At 45.9% G+C, this 22,498-nt stretch overlaps 1 protein-coding gene across 1 annotated transcript in view; it reads right to left on the reverse strand.

Annotated features, from left to right (window-relative positions):
* Positions 1 to 22,498, reverse strand: part of CORO7 (coronin 7) — a 1,792,839-nt gene that overhangs the window by 12,308 nt on the left and 1,758,033 nt on the right. Inside the window, exon 23 of the mRNA XM_069646849.1 lies at positions 325 to 441. Coding sequence (XP_069502950.1) covers positions 325 to 441 — 117 coding nt within the window. The remainder of the gene's footprint in view (positions 1 to 324; positions 442 to 22,498) is intronic.

Consider the following 22,498-nt stretch of genomic DNA (forward strand, 5'->3'; position numbering starts at 1 on the left):
GACACTGAAAAGACTAAACATAGGACCAGCCTCTTGAGGCACATTAGTAAGATGAAAAACCCTGTAAGCAGATACTTGCAGCATGGCTCATGAAAGGTTTGTAGGCATTTATGATACAAAGTCTTACGCATATCTAGATTATTGAATGCAGCGATTGACTGCTGCATCTCTAACTGTGAAGCCTACCAGAAAAAGGAGGAAAGCTTAATCTAAGGTTCTGATTTGATTCATTAGTTGCCACTAGGTCACAAAGCCACAAATAATGCCAACTGACAGGAACTCAGGCAATTACTTTTGAGAATGTTGAAACAGAGTGATAATCACCTTGACCCTAGGGACTTTGAAACTTATCATCTCGACTGAGGACTGCCTGAGTCGCACTGCCCGGGCAAACTCCACCTCTGGCACATCGCATTCTGTCTTCGGCAGGAACAGGAAGCCCTGGGAAAAAGACACACACACAGTATAATATGAAATGTTTAACAACTGTTTATACAAGTGATACGAGGGACACCCAGTGCAAAATTTGAAAACCCAGAACATAGAGGGGTGGGGGGGGGGGGGTGTAACTCATGCATTTATAAGGATCTCTCCAATGGTGCAACTATTCCTTACATACATACTCGGACAAAGTTTCCCAACTTACTATGGGGACTTCTAGTGGGGTGACTAGGGGGGCTAATGGATGATGGAACTGTGAACAGTAGAGGGAGCATCCCCATGTCACCCTCACTCATCACCGGGCAGGGTCAGTGACTTCAGTCCAAGATGCTCTTTGAGGGCATGGGCAAAGGACCCACCACTCTATTGGGAACTCCATATCCCTACCCCCAAACAGCCTCAGGGAAATGCAGACCCCTGCATTCTCAGAAATGTATAATCACTCAGATGCACTTCAACACTCATCACGGGTCTCCGTGTAGTCTCAGTCCTACTGCGTTCAGTGGACATTGGCGCTCATGCACAGACTGACACATACAGGGATTTCAGGATGGTAGACCAGCCCTTTAAAGCTACAGTTCAGTCGCCATGTGGATCTTGCGCTAGGACATATGCTACACCTGAGGGAGGGAATCAATGCCACAGTAACTAATAACAAGCCTGAAGTATTAATGACAGACATGTACAGGCACTTAACCTCAGACCATCCCTAGGAAAGGAGTATAAAAGGGACATCCCAGGAAGGGGTTGGGGGCGGGGGAGAGTGGGCATTTGCAGAAGGTGATTGTGGTGGGAGTTTGGAGCGAATATGCAATTTTTGAAGAAGGCTGTGTGGGGAGACTGGAGAGACAATGGAGATCGAGCAGGATACTTGCTGGAGATGAGAATGGGAGAAGAGTCATCAGGGGGTGGATGGTGAACTCATCAGGGATGGTTGGAACTCAAAGCGATCAGGAGGTGGTAGGTGAGAGACAGAGTGGTGGTAGGCAAAGTGCAGTAGGCTAGGGAGGTGGCAGGTAGCAAGAACAGGAAGGAGCGCGCACACTTAGCCTATGGACGTGGGTAGGGGTGAGACATGCATCCGAAGGGCCCAACCTATGGTGGGAAGAAGAATGTGAACATTGCATGGAACTGAGGAGTATCGTGGCTTGAGAAGAAGTACAGAGAGTGTGCGAGCTTGGGAGCCTCGGAAAGGGAGGCGTCAAGGTCTTCTTCAGCTTGTATATGGAAAATGGCCAGTGAGAAACTTGAGGGCGTCCTCACATCTACTCCCTTTGGATTCCCTTCTCAGATGGCCAGGGAAAGGCCATCGCTTTTGGATATCGTCCCTGGGGAAGGAGATGTGTGGAGGGATCACCTGGGTGGAGGGTCCTTGGGGATTGGGGCCGAGATGTCCTCAGGTGAGACATGGTATTCCACACTTCCATTTCATGATGAGTTCTCTATTCCAGAGGCAGTCATGGGTTATTGTTATCCCTGTCCCATTGACAAAGAGATTGACAGACTTCTCCTGTCCAGAGGCATCAGAAGGAGGATGAAAAGGAGAAGGGTTAAAAGTGGGGTGACCACAGGCGAGACATGGTATCCCCCTTTCCCTATTGATGACCAACCTAAACCTCATCCGACCTTAATGAGCTACTGTAAAGCCTCTTCCCTCATTTTCCTACATTTTGATAGTATTGAGATGAGGAAGAGGATGCTGAGACGAACGCACACTAAACCTTCATTTCACCACTCTATTATTGGGATGAGCAAGATGCCTGCAGAGTATTGTGAGGGTCAGACATGTCCCTTTAATCATAGCCAGCCAAGGGCAATTGAGAGTCCACACCTGCAACCTAAGTGGTTGCAGGTGTATAAAAGGAGAACCAGAAAACAGCAGAAGGAGCAACAGGGAGGCCTGTGTGAGAGAGGCCAACAGGGGACCCTTATTGAGAGGAGACGTGGTAGCAGCGAGGACTGTGGCAGACCAGGTGAACCGCGGGGTGCAGAGCACACCAGGATTGAGGACTCCATGCAGTTTGGGTCCTATCCTGTGTTTGGCGTGGAAGCTCATGCTCTAGGCTGCAGCCGGTGCACAGCGGGACGTGGTGCCATGCTCGACCATTCTCAGAGTTTCATAGGAATGCTGGTTAACTCCAAAGTGAGGGAAGACTTCAGAGTGACTGAGGGGCAGACGGAATCCTTGTGAAGTGGGAAGCAGTGGAAGCCGTATTCCCGGTTCAATGTGTCAGCATTAAAGCCAGTGAGTTTCAGTAATCCTAGAAACACTAGAGCGCTGTACATGCGAACGCTTATCTCTAATGCAACAGTAGCAGTGCAAAGTAGAGTAAAGGCAGTGTTGAACCGATCGTTATTGAAGAACCTGGTACGCGAACAGAAGGTACGCGGGCAGAAACAAAGTAACGATCCATTGTAGAATTGTTTGAATCTCCCGGCGAATGAGAGGCAAGTCGCGTGTATCCTGTATCAATGAAATGGTTCCAAGTCAACAAAAGGGAAAATTAAAAGGCTTGAAACTGAACTATGCATACTGAATACCAAGCTAAATTAAAACTTGAAATTAAGTCTATTGAACATTGAATACAACTTTATGGGCAAAGCAAAATAGCAGATGACAACCAAAAGGAAAGTGCCCATGTAAAGTACAAGTGGAAAAGAGTGCCATAGAAAGGTAAGCATGAATAAACCACCACAAAGTGAATTTTATGAATGGATGCAGTGCGGCAAGGCCAAAGACTGGCAGGAGGTGTGTGACACGTTATGGCAAAGCCAAGAGGCCGACAACGAAGAGCTAAGTGAATGTGACTTTGTACACAGGGGCAAGTGCGGAAGAACCTGTGTGGGCCGATGACCCTACGGATCCTGGTTGCGCGACCTGTGATGGGTGGACCATGTGGTCTGATCACTGTGCCTAGACCAGCGAGTCCTAAATTGCAAAAACCAGAAGACATTGTGAAACAGGTTAAGGAGAAGCACTGTAAGCAAGCTGGTGATGCAATCCCAAAGGAGGGTCAGGTTGACCTAAAGTTGTGTTGAACTTTTTGAAAGGACTAAAACAAGTACAAGTGGCTGAGTTGAATTCTTGGGGAAGGGATGTTTTGATTGTTGAGGCATGTTTTGATTGCTATATACTTTTATTCAAGAAAAAGGGTTTGGAGGAAAGCCTACCTTTCCCTTTAGCTACGGGGGGAGGAAGGAGAAGGGGGTTCCATGCCTCAACCAAAATAACTAATGTCCAAGTCAGGATTCCCAAAAATAAAAGTCTTCTGTCCTGTGTCCAAGCCTTAAGCTGATCCACACATTCTAAACTAATCAAAGTGAAAGAGTGAATGTTCTTTTGGTGGCGTCCTTGCAGCTATACGTTGCCATTTCAACTTAACGTTCCAAAATGGTGCAAAAAGGAAACAAACAACCAATGATCCAAAGGATAAGGGGTTCCCTTCACCTAGAATTCCACAATTCCTTTATAACACACAGTCTCAAGATACATCCAGCTCTTGACTTACTACTTCTGGTTTTACAATGTTGTCACAAAATAAAATATCTTGTTCTCTTGTTCACAAGGCTTGTAACATCAAGATATAGCTTCACCTCTCTTGACAACCACAAGTTTTAATACATCAGTTTATATGGTTCACAACACTAAGAGATTGCTCCTTCTCTCCCAAAGAACAGAACTTCCTCTCTTTTGCAGATTTTACAGGGTCAGGAGATTGCTCCTCTGCTCTTGACAGAATGACCCAAATATGTACTGCTTTAATTTCTTTCAAAACAGTCTACCGGGTGTACTCTCCTGCCAGGTTTTACTTAAGTAGCTCAACTCACTTTTCTCCAAAACAACACACCTGGTATACCCCTCCCCCGCCAGGTTTTATTCAAATATATCAGTTCATAATTCTCCAAACAATGCACATGGTATACTCTCCTGCCAGGTATTACTCAAGTATACTTGTATTATACTTTACAGTCTTATATGTCTAGTATACTCTTCTGCCACAACTTTGCCAACCCTCAGAGTTTTCCCTTCCACCAATATTGGGTTCTTGCCCCTCTCCAGTAGGCTATTGTTAATGCTTGTTCTTTTTCACTACTTCTCCAGCTCGGGATTCCCTGGTTTTCCCCATTTCTTGCTTGAGACTAAATGATTGCTTGCTTAAATGTTCCATCTCCCTTGTTCACATTCTCTGAACAGAGCCCTCCCTTCTCAATCTCTATGCGGTTCATGAAGCAAAGTGCATCCATTGAAGCAGTCATCCCTCTCTTTGCGTAGGCGTCTCCGTCACTCTCTGGTCCTCTCACCACTCTGGAATTCACGTCGGAGCTTGCTCTGTTTATTGTGACAGTGGTCCTAAAAGTCTTGAGTCTCTCTTGCCGACATCTTCCCAACCGTTCTTCTGATCAGCTGCATGCCACGACCGGTCTGCTTCCCGAACCGCATCGGGAGATGAGGTTCTCCATTTTTCAGTCTTGCCGTAACTCTTAAACTTCTCAGTATGGGTCACCTGATCAGAACGACTAGACCACATCACTTGCTTCTTCTTCTTCTTGTTATTTGCATTGCTCTTCTCCTCTTCCTCGTCGCAGTGGATTCATGGGAATCAAGATGTATTTGCCTATGGCTTTCAATATTTTCTACTGTACAGTATGTCATACAGGTTTGAGATGGAGATAGAACATTATTATTATCAGTCACTTAAATGGGGGAGGGTTATTATGTGTTTTCCATGGGGAACCGCCTCCACTCTTCCCAAGGTTGGTCTCCCCCATGTGGTCATCAAACAGATAGCCACCCCCAGGGATGGAGTCGGGCAGCTTCTGCCCTTCCCTGGCCACATGGGGGCAAGATTTTCCCCAGGAGTCAGTGACTGATTTGTCATAAAACCCATAGTGCTTTTTTTCTTGTTCTCCCCCTGTCCTCCTCACTGGCTGGACTGGCTGTCCCATCTTGGCTGCTGCTTTGCTGACGCCATGCAAACTCCTTCTGAATCAAGAGCCGTATTCCTGGCGCCTTCTCCTTCACTGCTTCTGCTTGGTGAGCTGGGTACACAAATGCATCTAGTTTGAAAGTGCCTGGGTTGTTGCTGGTCAAGGATTGTAGTCCTGGGGCACCAGATTCCTTGCCCAGGCCTGTAAAAGAAGCCATGGACTTATGAGGTTCTACCACCTTTCCCGAGCTAAATCTACAATGACTAGAAAAGTGAAAACTTATCCCAAGATCAGTGGCGGCTAGAGATTCTTTTATCTGGAGGGGAATGAACATTCCCCATGAATGTGACCAAGCACAGTGAGGGACCCCCAACCAAGCAATGGGGTTCTGGTCAGAAGTTCCCACCCAAACCCTAAACCCCTAAGATATTTTTTAAAATAATGTGTTAAAATAGTATATTTTGCAGCACACTTTCTGTGAAAAATTGGGTAAGAAGCCACATAGTTTACAATGCCCACAATATATGCCAGTATTCTTCCATTGCAGGCCAGCATCCCCACAAAAGAACACTCATCTGCATTGTCCATAATGCCGGTAAAAATGCCATGCCCACTGTAAGAAAACATGTCCATCATGCCGCACCAATGTAATTGCTTTGGAAAATGAGTGGCATGCAGCTACGTATGAAAAAAAAAGTCGGAAGATGGATGATTGATCAACAGCCATAATATCCACAAATGAAACTTTCTAAGAATGACGCCTTGGGAGAGAAACAGCAAGGTACAGAGGGAACATGCAGTGTATCTTTTTTAGAGGTCAGAGTGCTATAAAGACTACAGACGAGGAATGTTATATACTGTAACTAGTGTGGTGTAAGGAGGAGCAGGCTGAGAGTAATATATGAAGACTGTCACCTTCAAGCATGCAATGCCAGGATGTAATAGGCAGTAGCAGTTGGCCTCATGCAAGCTATTTTTTGGGGCCTGGGTCAGAGGCCAACCATTTACCATCTCTTTTCTTATGTTACCAGACAAAAACGTCTGAAGTATAGTGAGCCTCGCTCTCCCAAGTTGGTGTTTGAGGGGTTCTTCTACCATGAAAATGCTGGTAAAAGAAGTCCAAACCAGGTAGAAATTCTCCTTAAAGCTACTCCCCCTGCGCCCAACAGGTTTTGTCCTTCGGGTACAGGCTTGCAATAAATATCTCATAGTGCCCCGCTAGTGCCCCCCAAGGGACATCTACACCACACACATTCCTGCAGTGGAGGAGTCTGGCAGACAGGCAACCAGTGCTACTCATAATGAGGCTCAGCAAAAGGGGACTATCAAAAAGAACTCGTCCCACTTTTCCTCCATGGTCCTTCTACACAATCGAGTTGCAAATGTCAATGAGTGCCAGTCCCACCCAAAGCTACACCACAAATTCAATTTCCACTGGCTAAAAAAACAGCCAATATACAGTGTGTGCATGACTGACAGAAGACTCAGTCTTCTGACTGGCCCATGTCTGTTCGCAGTCACACACAAGGCCGTTGTGTTGATATAAGTTTTCACTGCTTGCCTAATTATCAGAAGTGGCAAGATCAAACTTCTGATGCTCTGTCATCTTTTAAAGTCAAGGCCCTACTGAGATTGTGTGCCACCTAGGGCTCTGTGTAGAGAAATAGGAGTAACATGTGTGTGGGCGCCCCTCTACTGAGAACAAACATGGTTCAAATATCCTGTTCTATGGAATGTTTTCCACTCATGAGTGTCTTCAACCACGTTTTAGCTCACTGCACCCATCACAAAGGAGAAATATGCATTTGCATTTCATTCTGTTCCCACCCACAAGAGAATCCAGCACTGAAATGCTAGGTAATTCTCCTCCCTTTCCTGTTCACACTGGAAGCAAAGAAGTCTACCTCAGGAGTTCCCCATTGTGAAAATATCTCTTCCAAGACTTTCTAGAGGAGCTCCCACTCGTGGGAGGCCAACTCTGTCTGCTCAACGAATCTGCAGGACATTCTGCTTTCCAGCAAGGTGAGCCTCTGTCAGAGATACATCCTTCTCTAGAACCACAGCCCCATTGCTTCTCTGCACAGTGGCAAGGACTCTTCACCATCTTCTTTGTTGAGGTAGTGCATGCCCACTGTGTTGTCCATCAGAGTAAGCATAGGTTTGCCCTGTAGAGACGGGAGGAAGGAAACCAGTTCCAGCCTGATAGCCCTTACCTCCAGCAAGCTGATGCATTTCCGAGACTCCAAGGGAGATCGCAGTCCAACTTACCAGAAGATCTGATAGATGAGTACTCCATCCTTTTACTTGAGGTGAGGGTTGCCGAAGAAAGATACACTTTGACAGGTTGCCTCATGGCACCAGCATACAAGATATCAAGCAACTTCACACTGGCAGAAGATCTGACATGCTCCCTTAAAATTGAGACCACTGGCAATGGCGGAGCCACTGAAGCGAACCCATGTGCAATTGGGCTTTTAGGACCACCAGAATGCAGGAGGCCATGAGACCCAGTAGACCCAGGAAGGCTGACGTCGGAGCTTCATCCTAGGAATCCGAGAGATGTTCACCACTCAGCCTTTGGGTGGAAAGACTCTGCCCAGGTGAGTGCCCAAGACTGCCTTAATAAAATCAGAGGGACTGCGAAAACGAAACCGGAGACGTTTGTACAGATGTGCTGATGCAGGAGTGCCTTCAACCGTGAGGCTAGCCACCACCACCACTGCCAGAAGCCTGGTGAAACCCCTGGGTCCTGGAGAAAGACTGAATGGCCCACAACAAACCTCATGTACTTTCTGTGGTTGACTTCACTAAAGGCCCAGTGACTACAACCAGTCCTGCAGATAAAGGACTTGGAGAATCTGACCTAGAGGTATCATCTTGAATTTGTCAATGCGCAGGAACAGATTCAAGAGCCTTAGATCCATGATTGGATGCAAGCCCATGTCCTTCCTCGGAACCAGAAAACAAGTCGATTACCACCCTTTTTCCTCATTCTGCGCATGTTTTTGATCAGAAGCTGTCCAGAACCAGAGTGGTATGAAGGGATGGATGGTTTGGAGGGCATTGAATGAAAGGGAGACAATAATTCTCTTAAACAAACTGTAATGGACATAGTGCAGAACCACTCCGAACTGAACTAGGAGATTCTCCCTCCCACTGATGAAGAAAATCAATTTCAAATCAATTCACAGGGGCTAGCGCAAAAGGCCAAAAGAGAACTTGGCCAGGGCAGTGTAGACGTTAATCACCTTGAGGGCAAGATTGACCGAGGTAAAAACCTTCTTTCACAATGCGTCCAATTTAGTACTTTCCGTGTCGGGAAAGTAGACATCCACACATTGGTGGTAGTAGCTTTTACCACCAGGCTCTTGGGGAGGCATGAGTGGAAAGGAAAGTCAGATCCGAGCAGGCCGTGCAATAATTCCAGGTCAACTCCCTGTCCACAGCCGCAACTGAGGCAGGTTTTTCCCAGGCTTACAGCACTGGGGCCACTACTGCAATGTTCAAAGGCAGCAGTGTCTCTCGCTTTAGGCCCTTCATCCAGAATGTCAGTGAGCTCATACTCAATTTTAGGCGTGGATGGGGGCACCAGCCGTAAGGTGTCCACCACCTTAGCCATCAGGTGCTGAAAAGATGCAGGAGGCCTTCCCAGAGTTGGAACTGGGAGAATGGCCAGGTGCAGGGAAAGTATCCATGCAACAGTCATCCACAGAGATCTGTAGCGAAGGCCAACACATTACCTCCCCATCCGTAGAAATCCTCTACGTATTGTACTCCTTCACCTTGGCACAAGGGTACCATCCCAAACGGGATGGGATACCCTTCTTCGCCAAAGATTTGGGTCATTGTTCACGTGAATAGCCCCAACACAGTGGGGCATACTTGCGGGTCTCAGTGCTGGTGGTGCTGAACGGTACTGGTAACAGCAAGGTATTCACTGGCACTGAGGACTTCACACCAGAGACAGAGCCTTGCAGTGCCAGGATGGGTCTACACCCATTGGAGCCGGAGCAGGGCCCATAGGTGCAAGGTCTTGGTCTCTAGTGTGTTCCTTACTGACCAGAACAGGCACAGTGGAACACGATGGTGCCGCTGGTGACAATGGTTTGGCAAAGATGTCACATCTCTACAGCCTGAAGGCCTACGGTTTATCTGGAGTAGAGGATTCGGTCAGGAATGGTACCTGTGGGGTTGTTTTTGGGGTAACCCTTGATTAGTGGCTCCTCGTCTTCGAGGAGAAAGAAGAATGATGTTGAGAGGAACTGCTTGACAAGCGGAACCTCTTGAGATGCATCATCTTCTGCTTGCGCACTGGAGTACTGTACGACGCTTTGCGCCCTCGACTGAGATTGCTTGGATTCTCTTTTCTCCTCATCACCAGGGTGAAAAGAACAAATTACTAACCCATGGTAATGTTCTTTCAGATGGATGTTTCTCCCATGAATTCCTCATCTTACGTATGCTTTGCAGTCTCTGAAAAAAATGTCAACTACAGGGGGAGCTATGCTGCATTTGCATCCCTCATGGGTTACCATTCCCGTGTCCGGACGTCGTTGATCGTATAAATAGCACACACTGCATCCCGTTGCCTCAGTTCCTAGTTTTTCCTCTTTTCCTGCTCCACTCTTTTGAGGAGTTATGTAACCTGTATGCACATTGAAAGAGAGAAGAAACAAAAATGTGCTGAGGGGTAGGCTGGGAGTGTGGGAGGAACATCCATGAAATAGAACCTTACCATGGGTAAGTCATTTGTTTTTCCAATGAACTATGTCCTCCCATGGAATCCTCATTTTAGCTAGACTCCCATAGCAGTTTTGGAAACAGAGTTGGGAGAAGTGGATTTTTGTGAGATCTTAATTAGCACATCCCTTTGTGCAAAACTGCTCTTCCAAAGCGAGCATCCTAGTCCGACAGGGTGTCTAAGCAATAATACTTTTAGAATGTATGGAGGGAGGACCACATTGCAGCATTGCAAACATCCTGTACTGGTACACCTCTTTATAGAGCCGAAGTACTTTCCACTCCCCTGGTGGAATAGGCTCATAAATTATTGGGACATTCTTCCCAGCAATGGAGTAGCACTCCTAAATACATAAATTAATCCATTGTGATATTGTTTGCTTGGTCACGGCTTGGCCTAATTTGTGAACAGTGTAACCAATGAATAGTTGGTCGTCCTGTCTGATAGCTGACATTCTTGAAATGTAAAAGCTAAGAGCCCTTTACGGGTCAAGCCTGTACAACCTCCATTCATCCTTAGAAGGATTAGGAGGGGGATAAAAATCTGGCAATTTATTCTTGTGTGTTAAATGAAATTCAGATACCACCTTGGGAAGGAAGGAGGGACGAACCCACACAACCACCTTCTCTTTAGAGAATACTGTAAATGGTGGTTTGCATGGATAAGGCTTCTAACTCACTAACCCTGCGAGCAGAAGTAAGGGCTATTAAAAAGATGGCTTTCCAGGTTAGAAACCCGAGGACACAGGAATGTAGTGGCTCAAAAGGTGCTCCCATTAAAAAAGTAAGTACCAAGTTCAAATCCTAGGACGGAATCAGAAAAGGGACAGGTGGGAATGTATTTTCCAGACCTTTCAAGAATTGCATCACAATAGGCATCTTAAAATAAAAGCCTTGTTTCTGTGTACGTTTGAATATAGATAACGCTGGCAAGTATCCATTAACAGTAGCCATCTGCTGCCACTGATGGGCTAAGTGCAAAGAAAAAGAAAGTACTGCCAGTCTATTACAAGAGAAAGAACCTCGATCCTTAGCTCTACACCAGCTGAAAAACGTGTTCCAACAGCAATAGTATAGGGCTTTAGTTGCTAGTCTTTTAGCTGAAAGCAATACCTCCATAAGGTCTTGTGGGAGGTTCCAATCTTTATATATTAGCCTTTCAGAAACCAGGCGTGAAGGTTCAGAGTTCTGATTCCTGGGTGAAGAAGACGGCCTCCCTCTTGTGAGAGTAGAACCACTCTCTGCCAAAAACATTTCTAGAAGGTCAGGGTACCACAATGTCCTGGCCCAATCCGTGGCAATCAGGATAATGGATTTCCCGAACTTCCTAAACCTCCTGATGACATGAGGGTTGACAGGGACTGGTGGGAACGCATACAGGAGTGGAAATTCCCAGTCCACGACAAATGCGTCCCCCAGAGCGCCTCTGTGAGGAAATTCCCTGGAGCAGAAAAGGTAGCATTTCCTGTTGAAACAGATCCACTTTAGGGGTTCCTCAAAGGGCGAAGGTCTCTTGAAGCCCAAAACCAGAGCTGCATTGCCTCCTTGCACTGTGGTCGTGACCCTACACCAACTCTCTTGGTTAAGTAACGCATGGCCACTGTGTTGTCTGTCATCATCAGGATGTTCTTTCCCTGGATGGAAGGCAAAAAGGCCATCAGCACCAGTCTGATCATCCTCAGCTTTAACAGGTTTAGTTGTAGTCTTAATTCTGCAAGGGACCAAATCCTGGCCATCGTCAGCTCGCTCATGTATGCTTCCCATCCCATGAGGGAGGCATCTGTGACTACAGTTATCTCATGCCAGGGTGGCCAGAAGGGTTCCACTATCATAACATTCGCTTTGCAGGCCCACCACAGGAGGTCCTGTGTTACCTTGCTCGGGACCTGAATAAGATCTGTCATCCTGCCTGAGAACTGTGACCATTGCATTCAGAGGGCCCATTGGAGGGACCTCATCCTCAGGCGGGCCTTCAGCACCAGGAAAATGCAGGACGCCATGAGGCCCAGCAACCTCAAAGTCGAAATGCGTGTGGAGGGGGGGTGTTTTGAAATCCCATTACATCTGCAACTCAGGATGCAAAACCTTCCCTGAGGAAGAGTCCAAGACCGCCCCAATCAATTGAAGTTTTTGGGAAGGTGTCCCCTGGGATTACTTGAAGTTGAGGGGGAAGCCCAGTTTATGGAGTGAGTGTCAGGTGCTGTTGAGATGTTACAGAGCCTGCTCAGGAGAACAAGCTCTGATTAGCCAATCATCTAGGTAGGGGAAGATGTGAATCCCTACCCTCCCAAGATTCACTGCCACCACCGCCATCAACTTGGTGAAACCCTCAGGTGGAGGTAAGCCTAAAAAACAGCATTTTAAATTGATAGTGAGAACTGTTAATGGCAAGTGTCAGGTACTTCCTGCGTCTGGGATGTATAGCCACGTTAAAGTAAGCATCCTGAAGATTGAGTGACACATCCAGTCCTGGAGCTGAAGGGCCTTGAGGATCTTCAAAAGAGTGACCCATCTTCAACTCTTTTCTCAAGGAACTTGTTCAAGCGCTTCAGGTCCAGGATGGGTCGAAGTCCTCTGTCTTTCTTGGGGACCCGGAAATACGTGGAGTACCAACCCTGGTTCCCTTCCATTACAGGTACCTTTTCCATAGCACCTTTCTCCAATAGGGTGAGAATCTCAAAGAAATTGCTCGCTTGGGGGACAGTTAGGAGGTCTCTTCAGAAATAGGGGACAGTACCCTTGGGCCACTGTTTGTAGTGCCCATGCATCTAAAGTAATGGAGCACGCTTCTTGCAGGTACTGGAGTCTTTTACCCTCAGAGAGGTTTTGGGGCTGTAACTGAGGGCAAGGACGCGGTTTTGCTTGTGCAGTCTTTTCTCCACGACTGCTTGGGGCACGTGTAAATCTTTTTTGCTCTTGTTTTTGTATGATTAAAGGAAGAGTAGTACCGAAAGGACCGTCTGCTACAGTGTTGCGAAGGTCGGTGCTGTTGTGGCTGACCATTGTCTGCCCCCAAAGATTTTACAACAGCCTTTGAAACCTGTTGTTGTCGTCTGCATTGGAGCCAAATAGATTGGACCGATCAAAGGGCATATTTAGGAGCCTTGACTGAACATCGCGGGCAAAAACCAGATTTAGGTAGTCATGAAAATAGTCGGATCACTCCACAAGAGCCCAAGCACTGTCCACAGGGTCTAGTGCATCTAATCCTGATTGTAAAGTTTGACAGGAAGCCTCCTTTCCATCATTAATCAGGTTAGTGAATCCCTCCCTCTTTTCCCCTTCTGCAGTATACTCAGCCGCTTGTGCAATCACATTTCACAATGTATAGCTATATTTCGCAGGTGCACATTATGCGTTGATGGCTTTTAATGCCATACTTCCTGGCTAAAAGACCCTTTTTGCAATTACATCATAATGCTTATCATCTCTATCTGCAGAGATGGTAGGATAAGCTGCAACCTTGGATGCTAAAGGTGCAGCCTGTACTCCTAAGATCTCTGGTGTGGGATGCTTAGATAGGAAATCAGGGTCCACAGAGGAAGCCTTGTATTTCTTTACCAACTGCTTATTTACAGCAGGAGTGGTGTTTGTTTCCCCCAGAGTTCCATAATTGGATTTTTTAGCGCTGTATGGAAGGGAAGCATAGGCTCCTTAGGATGTCTCTCATCTAAGGTGTCCATTCTTCCATCTTAGGTAAAGTCCTTTGCAGTGCATCCCCATCCCAAATACTCTATCACCCTGTTCAATACAGTGGTGCGTCACACCCAATTTTAGTGGAAGTATCTAGGCCATTGACATCTTTCAGGCAAAAGACTAGGTTTTCCAGCCGCGATTCCTCCAAAATGAATTCCTCGAACATTTGGTGTCCCAAAACCTTCATATCCAAAGGGGATGAGGTCATACTCTTCTTCCTCCTCAAAAATGGATCACAAGGATTTAAAGAAATCCGTCTTCAGATGTAGTTTATATTTTTAAGTCGAAGGTCCCTTCGACTTCGATTCCATCGAGAAGGAAGTCAAGAAGCCTTTATCTTCAATGCTGACTCAGTGGCTGTCGAGGCCACTCGAGTAGACATTTCAGAGGCCTTTCGACTTAGGCGTTTAGGTGCATGCGTCGAAGACTTAACAGATTCCATGTCGGTCTAGGAGGAAGTGGTGGGATCCACAGCCGTCTTTGGCTCTTTGGAGGGTCCAGGAAGAGAGCTGCCTTCGAAAATACCTCCAAATAAATGTTCACTGAAATTTTCCCTTTGGCCTCTGAGGCCTTCCTCTTGGGAAAACATACCAGACGTCTGTCGGGTAAAGAATCCGAGGACAAAGACCGATGACACCATTTTACACACTTTACAGGAGAAGTAATGCTAAATATCTCCTGGATCTTGATCTATTAGAATGCTTGGATCTTTTCCTGGGCCTCCTACCTTCGGAGGATTTTCTTTTTGAAGACAGAGATTTTGAAAGCGATTGACTTAGGGCGGGCTTTGACCTTGTCTCTCCTTCAAGGCCTTACTGGTCATCGATTGGCAGGAGCAAAACTTAATGACTTTGTGGGTTTTGCATAGGCACCAGAGACAAATCCTGTGCAGTTCAGTGTTTGACATCTTTGAATCAGAGTCCACACATCTCTTGCAGCCTGTTTTCAGCATAGAGATTGTGAGTCACAGAGTTTCAAATTAGAATGACGTTCAGTCAAGAAAACCGCTGAGGTGAGTCAAACCGTTCAGAGAGCGTGGTGTGCTACATTGTCATCAACGTCATGTCCAGACGTGGGAGGAAACCGATGCTGCACAGCGCCAATGGCTATCAAATGGTTTTTCCCTGATGGCAAAGCAGAATATGAATATATCTATGGTATATTTAAGATGTGGAATACGTTGGAAGACACAACCCATTAGCAGTTTAGCCGCCTGTTCCTGAAGGGCCTTAGGGAACAAGGATGGACATGACCCATGTGGTCTGATCCTCCTGCTTGGCAGTAGAAAAGAACCCTATGTGGTTCGGATACAGACAATGGTCAGCAAAAATCCACACAAGGCTTGAAGTCACAGGCCTTTATGCAAATTATGGACACTTACCGTAGCCTACAAAAAATCTCTTGATGCCCCACCCTCTGCACTGGACTCTGCCAAATCCTCCTACTTCACAAAACTAAGTTCTTCCCTGTGGAACAGCAAACTTTCACCTAAACCTCCAATGCTCACACCTCCTACGCCAAGATCCATTGCCTCCTCCCTTTCCGCTAATGAGTTTGCTCACTACTTTTCCTCTAAAATATATGACACTTTCACAGCCCTACTCTCTTTGTCCACAACCCTCCCTTCTGCCCACCACCTCTGCCCATTCCACTTCTAATCTCGACTATTTCTCCCCTACCTATCCTAGTGAATTAGCTCCCATCCTTCAGAGTGCTAACCCATCTTGTTCTCCTATCAACTCTTTTTCTCCCCATATAGGTCAAAGACTTAGTCTTAATCACTTGCCCATATATCTCTGAGCTCTTTAACGTCTCTCTCCCACTTGGCACCTCCCTGTCTGCTTCAAATCTGCAACTGTTATATACCCCTATTGAATAAACCCTCTGCTGCCCCAAACTTCCCAACAAACTATCGGCCAATTTCTCGCCTCCTTCATTATACAAAAGTCCCTTTTGACCGGATCAGTAAGTACCTTGAGGATAATGTCCTTGGAGATCCACTTGAATCTGAATTATGTACTAAATACTCCATTGAGATTGCACTCATGCATGTCTCCAATTTCTTCATAAGCTCACCACTGCAAACTTTCTTCTATACTCATCCTTTTGGACCTTTCTACTGCTTTCAACACGGTCGACCACCCCTCCCTCTTTCATCCTCACTCTCCAGGGCCTTGAGTTTTGCAAATCTGCTCTTGCCTGGATAGCCCTCGAACTGGAGGATGGGTCCTTTAAAATTTATTAGATCTTGCAAACCTCTGACAACCCCTTTTTCTATCTGCGTCTCCCAAGGATGAGACCTTGGTCTTCTGACCTTCACTCTCTATACCTCTGCCGGAGGAAGACTGCTTATTCTTTGCCTTTCAACATCACCTTTTTTTGTTGCTGATGACACTTAAATATGTTCTCCTTCACCCTAGCCATCTCGGGGCAGATTGCAAACCATCTCACTTCAATTCGTTCACTGGATGGCGCTCTGCTGCCTCATTCTGAACTCGAAAACTGAAGTAATCTTTCTCCCAGCTTCCAATGCCATCCCTACCATCTCTGCTTGACCTTCTTGCTCCCCTACACCAAAGGCTTGCAATCTTAGAGTTCTCTTTGGCAGTGAACTCCGACTGAAGCAGTTCCTCACTACCACTGCCTCTGCTGATCGTATTAACCTCTTCAACATTCAGGTAAAAAAACACTCTACAAAATCTTTCATCTCCCCTCTCGTGCTCACCAAACTTAACTAATGCTCAAGTCTACTCCTCTGCCTTCCTCTCTACTCCCTCCAGACAAAGTCTTCCCCTTTTCTACCCACACACTACATTCTACAAAGATCATCCCCCACTTCAACCTACAAATACATGCAGGTTCTCTCTGCAAGAACATGCAGGTTCTGAAACACTAGGAGCGCGATAGAAATACAATATCAATTCAATTGAAGCACAATCGCACATTTTTCAAGTTCCTTCTCCTAGTCTAAAGAACCAACAATCACAATTGAATAGGTCCAAAAAGTAAACATGTGCTCACAGAATACTCCTCCTTTTCGTCAACCACTGCATAGAGAAAGAATTACTTATTCTCGCTTTGTGGAATCAATCTTATTCTTTATATCAAGGTTACCCAGTTAGACATACAATAGAAACTCAAGAGCTAACATCATAAACTGAGTTGTTTGAATAAAAGTACAGAAAATATTTACACCACACGGAGCCAAGAATTTCTTGGTACTACAACCACTTTGTGTGTGTGAGACAAACTAGACCTTAGGTGTCTTGCCATAAAATGTACATAAAACTAGCAAACACATAGACAATTGAACATTTACAACATCACATATACTTTTCAAAAACACAAATCCATTTCTCTGCACATGACAACATAAATGTGTTGCAATTGGGGATAGTGCGTCTACACCTCAGTGTTTCAGCCGTTTCTAGGTGGGCTTAATATGTCACATCTGCTGTACGGCCTTCATCAGGACGGGTATTTGTACTGTTTGATGTCTTTGTTGTGGGTATATTGATTCCACAGGTTCCGTTATTCAAAAGGTACAATGGCCATCCGGGCCGGTTTCTGTATGTTCCTCTCAGATGGAGGTGAGAATTCGCTCAAAAATCAGCCTAGTTGCTATTCTCCTCTGGTGTGCCAGTGCAGAGCAAGAGGTTTCTCCTGCGGGAACACCAGAGGAGAATAGCAACTAGGCTGAAGAGGAAGAGGAGACAGAGTAATGAACACTTCACCTTAATTTTACCACTGTGGTACTGGGACGAGGAAGATGCCTGCAAAGTATGGCCTGAGTCAGGCATGTCCCCTTAATGGTATGGTATTGTTTATTTATATAGCGCCTATACAAAGGCAAGTGTTTCAAAGCACTCAAGGAGGATGAGAACAGGGGAAAAAACAACAGTCGCTCAGAGCCCTTGAATTTCTGAGACGATAATTATATGCACAGGCAGAGTAAGTATGTAAAATACATTTAACAGTTTGGGAGAAGCAAATAGGCCCGACTGTGATTTTGCAATTTTACCAGTACAATGAAGGGGTGAAGACAAGGTAGAACAGACAGGCTATCTTCAGGAATGACGCGCAAGGATCATGCAAGTGCACATGCCATAGGGAGGGGGGGTCCAAGTGCACCCGGTCGGTGGAGACTGGGGTAAGTGCAGAGAGAGCCACTCTCTGGGGTTAGTTCTCAAGTGCAGTGAATGTGGGTGGGGTGTAGGGCTCTGAGGCAAGTGCGAAAGAGGACTTGCAGGGGTGCAAGGGACCAGTGAGACTCTGAGGTACACCAGACAGCCAGTCGTCAAGCTGTACGGAATAGGAGGGAGAGAGGGAAAGAGCAGAGAGCTAGGTTAGCAGGATAGAGGGAGAGAGAAGGAAGAGTAGACGAGGAAGGTCTTGAGGAGTTTCCGGAACTTGATATGATCAGGCTCAAGACTGAGGGTGGCAGTGAGGCTATTGCAGAGGGAGGCACTTGCTGAGGATAGGGATCTCCCTCCAAATCTCTGCTTGGAGAACCGGCTCACTCGCAGAAGGTTGGAGGTAGATGAGCAGAGGATTCATGAGGGACAGTATTTAGGTAGGCAGCGTTGTCCTTAGGTAGGTCCCAGGCACCAGAAAGCCTCGTGGGTAAAGTAGAGGGTCTTGACCTTGATCCTTGCAGCTAGGGATTTCAGCACCGGAGAGATGCCGTCCCTGGGCTTGAGGCCAAGGATAATTGATAAGATATGGTATTTGAACACATTTTTAATTCTTGCGGTTCTGTTCTGGATGAGTTGCAGAGGGCGCAGGTCAGAAGAAGGGAGGTTGAGGAAGAGGCTGTTACAATAGTCATGCCTAGAGAGAACCAGGGCTCTGGAGACAGTGAGCGGCTGGGGGAAAGTGAGAAAATGTAGAGTACCTCTGAGGATGTGTTGCTGATAGTTGGACTTTTTAGAGATGTCTGAAATGTTGAGAGGCAAAGGAGAGAGTGGAATCAAAAATGAACCCAAGGTTTCTTACCACGCAGGTGGGTAAGGGCGCAGGGCCAAGGGAGGCCGGCCAGTGTGAAAGTGGGAAAGCGGGTGCATGGGTCCCAAAGCAAACGATGTCAGTCTTACTGGCGTTAAGACAGAGGTCGTTTGTAGCACACAAGGACTGAATAGAGGACAGTCAGATATGAGCGAGGAGGAGGCGGCCCAGGGTAGTGCGAAAGAAAGTTGCATGTCATCCACATAACACTGGAAGTTAGTGGTGAAAGTGGAAGATACACCTGCCAGAGCAGCCATATAGACTTTGAAGAACCAGGGGGATAGGTTAGATCCCTGGGGAACGCCACAGGTTGAGAGAGCTATAGTTGAGAGAAAGGCTCCAAGTTCATAGTCCTAGTCAATCATAGTCAGGCAAACCTAAGTAAGGATTTACACGGGCAACATGTTAAGTAGTTGCAGGTGTATTAAATGAGGGTCAGAGAGCAGCATGGGGAGAGCCACAGGAAGGCCTCTGTGGCAGAGATCAGCAGGGGAACCTTTTTATATGGAGGCAGCCAAGGTGGGACCGGAGAAGGAGCCAGGACACCGGCAGGTTTCCCAGAGGACTTGTGGGATCCAAACAAAGCGCACTGTGTCGTTGCCAGAGGTGTGGGAGCCATCCCGGCAGAGAGCAAGCAGCAGGAGCTGTGAGCAAACCAGAGAGCGAGAGGACGCCGTCCACGTCCGGAGAGAAGCACTTGGAATTGCCTGCGTGAAGAGGAAACAACCCGGCAGGTGAGCCTGGGTTGCAAAGGTTGGCCTGCCGTCCTCGCAAGCAGAGAGGAAGCAATGGGGGTGTCGGAAGGACATGCAGAGAGCTTGTGAGTGTCAGAGACAGCACTTGTGCACTGGGGCGCTGCTAGCGCACCGTAAATAATTAACAGTCTTTGAATATTAACACAACGAGTGCATATTGAATACCGAACTGACCAGAAATGTGAAATTAAGCGTAACAAATGCATCTTAAATACCGAACTGAAGGAAAATATGAGATTGAACATAACGGTTGCATATTGAATACCAAACTGGATAGAACCTTGAAATTGTACATATGTTGTACAATACTGAATGGAATAAAACTTTATGGGCAACGCAAATATCAGAGGACAGCTAAAGTGACTATGTGAAAGCAAACTACGGAAAAAGGCACAAGAGTGGAAAATGTGCCATAGAAAGGTGGGGTAAAAACAGAACCCCCTCCTAAAATGAACTTTTAATGAGTGAATGCAATGTGGCAAGGCCAAAGACTAGCAAGAGGTGTGTGACACGTGATAGCAGACGCAAGAGGCTAACAAGGAAATGCCAGAGAAGTGTAAAACTGCACATGAAGCCAAGAGGCCAACAAAGAAGAATTAAGTGAAAATTACTTAGTACACAGGGGCAAGGGCTGAAGAACATGCGTGGGCTGTAGAGCCTAGGGATTCTGGTTACGCAACCTGTGATGGGTGGGCCGTGTGGTCTGACAACTCTGCCGAGACAAGTGAGCCCTGAATGATGAAAACCAAAGACAGTGTGAAACCAAATCAAGGAGAAGCGTTTTAAGTGAACTGGTGAGGCAAACCAGAAGTAGGGTCAGGTTGACCTCGAGTATGTTACACGTTTGAAAATACTGAAACAAGTATAAGTAGCAGAGTTAAAGTCTTGGTGAAGGGAACCGAGATTTGGGGAACTGCACGTGTCGTCTTGAGCACAGAGCCTCAAGATCTCTTTGTTTTTTAACTCTGTTGCTTGGCACCTGAGGAAGGGAACCCAGAGGATTGTTTGGAACTGTATTGCCTTGAACGCGAGCAAGGTAATCTCGAGACTTTTGTGGAACATTCTTGCACTTGGGGATGGGGAGCTGAAAGAAAGCTGGGTGCTGGAAGAAGCTCAGAACTTTGAGTTGAGCGCCATTTCTTTTGTTATTGGCCTCCCCTCACATTGGTTAGCTTTAGTTGTGAGGGCAAGAATAGGTTTTGAAAACAGACAGACTTTTAAGTTGAACTCTTTGACTCAGACTTTCCTTAGTTTAGTTCAGGTAGGGAAATCCCACCTTAGCATAGGGCAAGTTAGGCCTTCTACCATCCTGACTTTTAAGTTAATAAATATCTTTTGTTTGAACTTTAAGTCTGTTGCCTGTGTCTTGCTTCATGACGCCTTTGCACGTATGAGCTGGACACTCTTCTAGGGAAATGTACAGTCAGTATATTTATCACTCTTGTTTTTTTCAAATGTATTAATAACCAATTCAATAAATTCACTCAAATGTATTCACCATTATGAGCTTAATTCATTTCTTCCAGTGATTCAAATTCTTTTAGTGTAATATAATGGTGCTTTTCAATTATAAAATAGGAAAACAGAATAAAATATGCAACATCAGCAATAATAAAATCAATTTTATGTGATTTATGTATTTGTGTACGTTGATTGTTCAAATGATATTTCTATCTCTATACATTTCAAAATAAGATTTCTCCATGAGCTGAATCTCATCAACTTCATATGGTTAATTCTGTAAACATATACAATATTTAATTTTTACACCCCCAAACAAGCAGCTACTGGTGGATCCAGAGTATCACTAGGCAGGCAATACACATTGCAGGACAGAGTGCCTGACAGTTTCATCATCGAATTGATGACATTAGCACTTTTTAAGAACTACTTTGAGTTCAATGGCCAGTTCTATTTTCAAATCAAAGGGATGGCCCATGGCGGCAGCCTTCGCACCCAGTCTAGCGATTTTCATCATGTCAAATTTTGAAAACATCAACATCTTATCTAACAAAAACCCTTTCCAGCATCAGTTTTTCAACTGGAAGATGTATATTGACGATATTCTCTTCATTTGAGAAGGTACACAAACAGATCTAGAACTGTTCTTACAATGGCTGAATAACGTGGATGGAAACATTGAATTCACAATAGACCATAGCAAAACGGAGGTAAACTTTTTAGACCAAAGAATTCAACATGCTGAAGGCGCCCTGAAATGCAACCTATATCACAAACCTAGGGACAGGAATACACTGTTACATTTCTCTAGCGATCATCCAAACATCTCCACGAAAATCTTCTGTATGGCCAATATCTACGGATTAGGAGAAACTGCACCAATCTGGAAGACTTCTAAAACCCTGCACAGGAACTTCACAGTAGGCTCGCTCAGAGGGGATACCCCTGCAAACCTATTACAAAATCCAAAAAACAAGCATGATTCACTAATAGGGATGCCCTTATGACTTCCAAAGAAACCCCTAAAGACTACGATCAGAGGACAACATATGTTACTACCCATGGGACGCACACTTTTCAAATTCGCAAGCTAATCTCCAAATACTGGCCACTCGCAAGACTGAGCCTCCCCAACGAGTCACTACCTAGGTTTGCATTTAAACGTGCAAATGATCTGCGAGACCAGTTTGTCCATTCCAAATTCATGAAACCTGCTCCTCGACTGGGCCTTTGGAATCTCAGAACTGCAACTGGGAACTATCCATGCAGTAGCTGCACCGCATGTAGATTTACAAAGAAGACAAAGGAATTCTGCATCAATGGCCAGACATGGATTCTTCGCGACCACGCCAACTGTAAGACCAAACAAGTTATCTACTGCATAGAATGCCCTTGTGGCCTGAGGTACGTTGGCCAAAAAACTCGAGCTGCCCACATTAGAATTTGTGAACACAGATCAAGGATCAGATGCA

The sequence above is a fragment of the Ambystoma mexicanum genome, chromosome 2q, assembly GCF_040938575.1.
Source record: "Ambystoma mexicanum isolate Mex_15411 chromosome 2q, UKY_AmexF1_1, whole genome shotgun sequence".
Lineage (NCBI taxonomy): Eukaryota > Metazoa > Chordata > Amphibia > Caudata > Ambystomatidae > Ambystoma > Ambystoma mexicanum.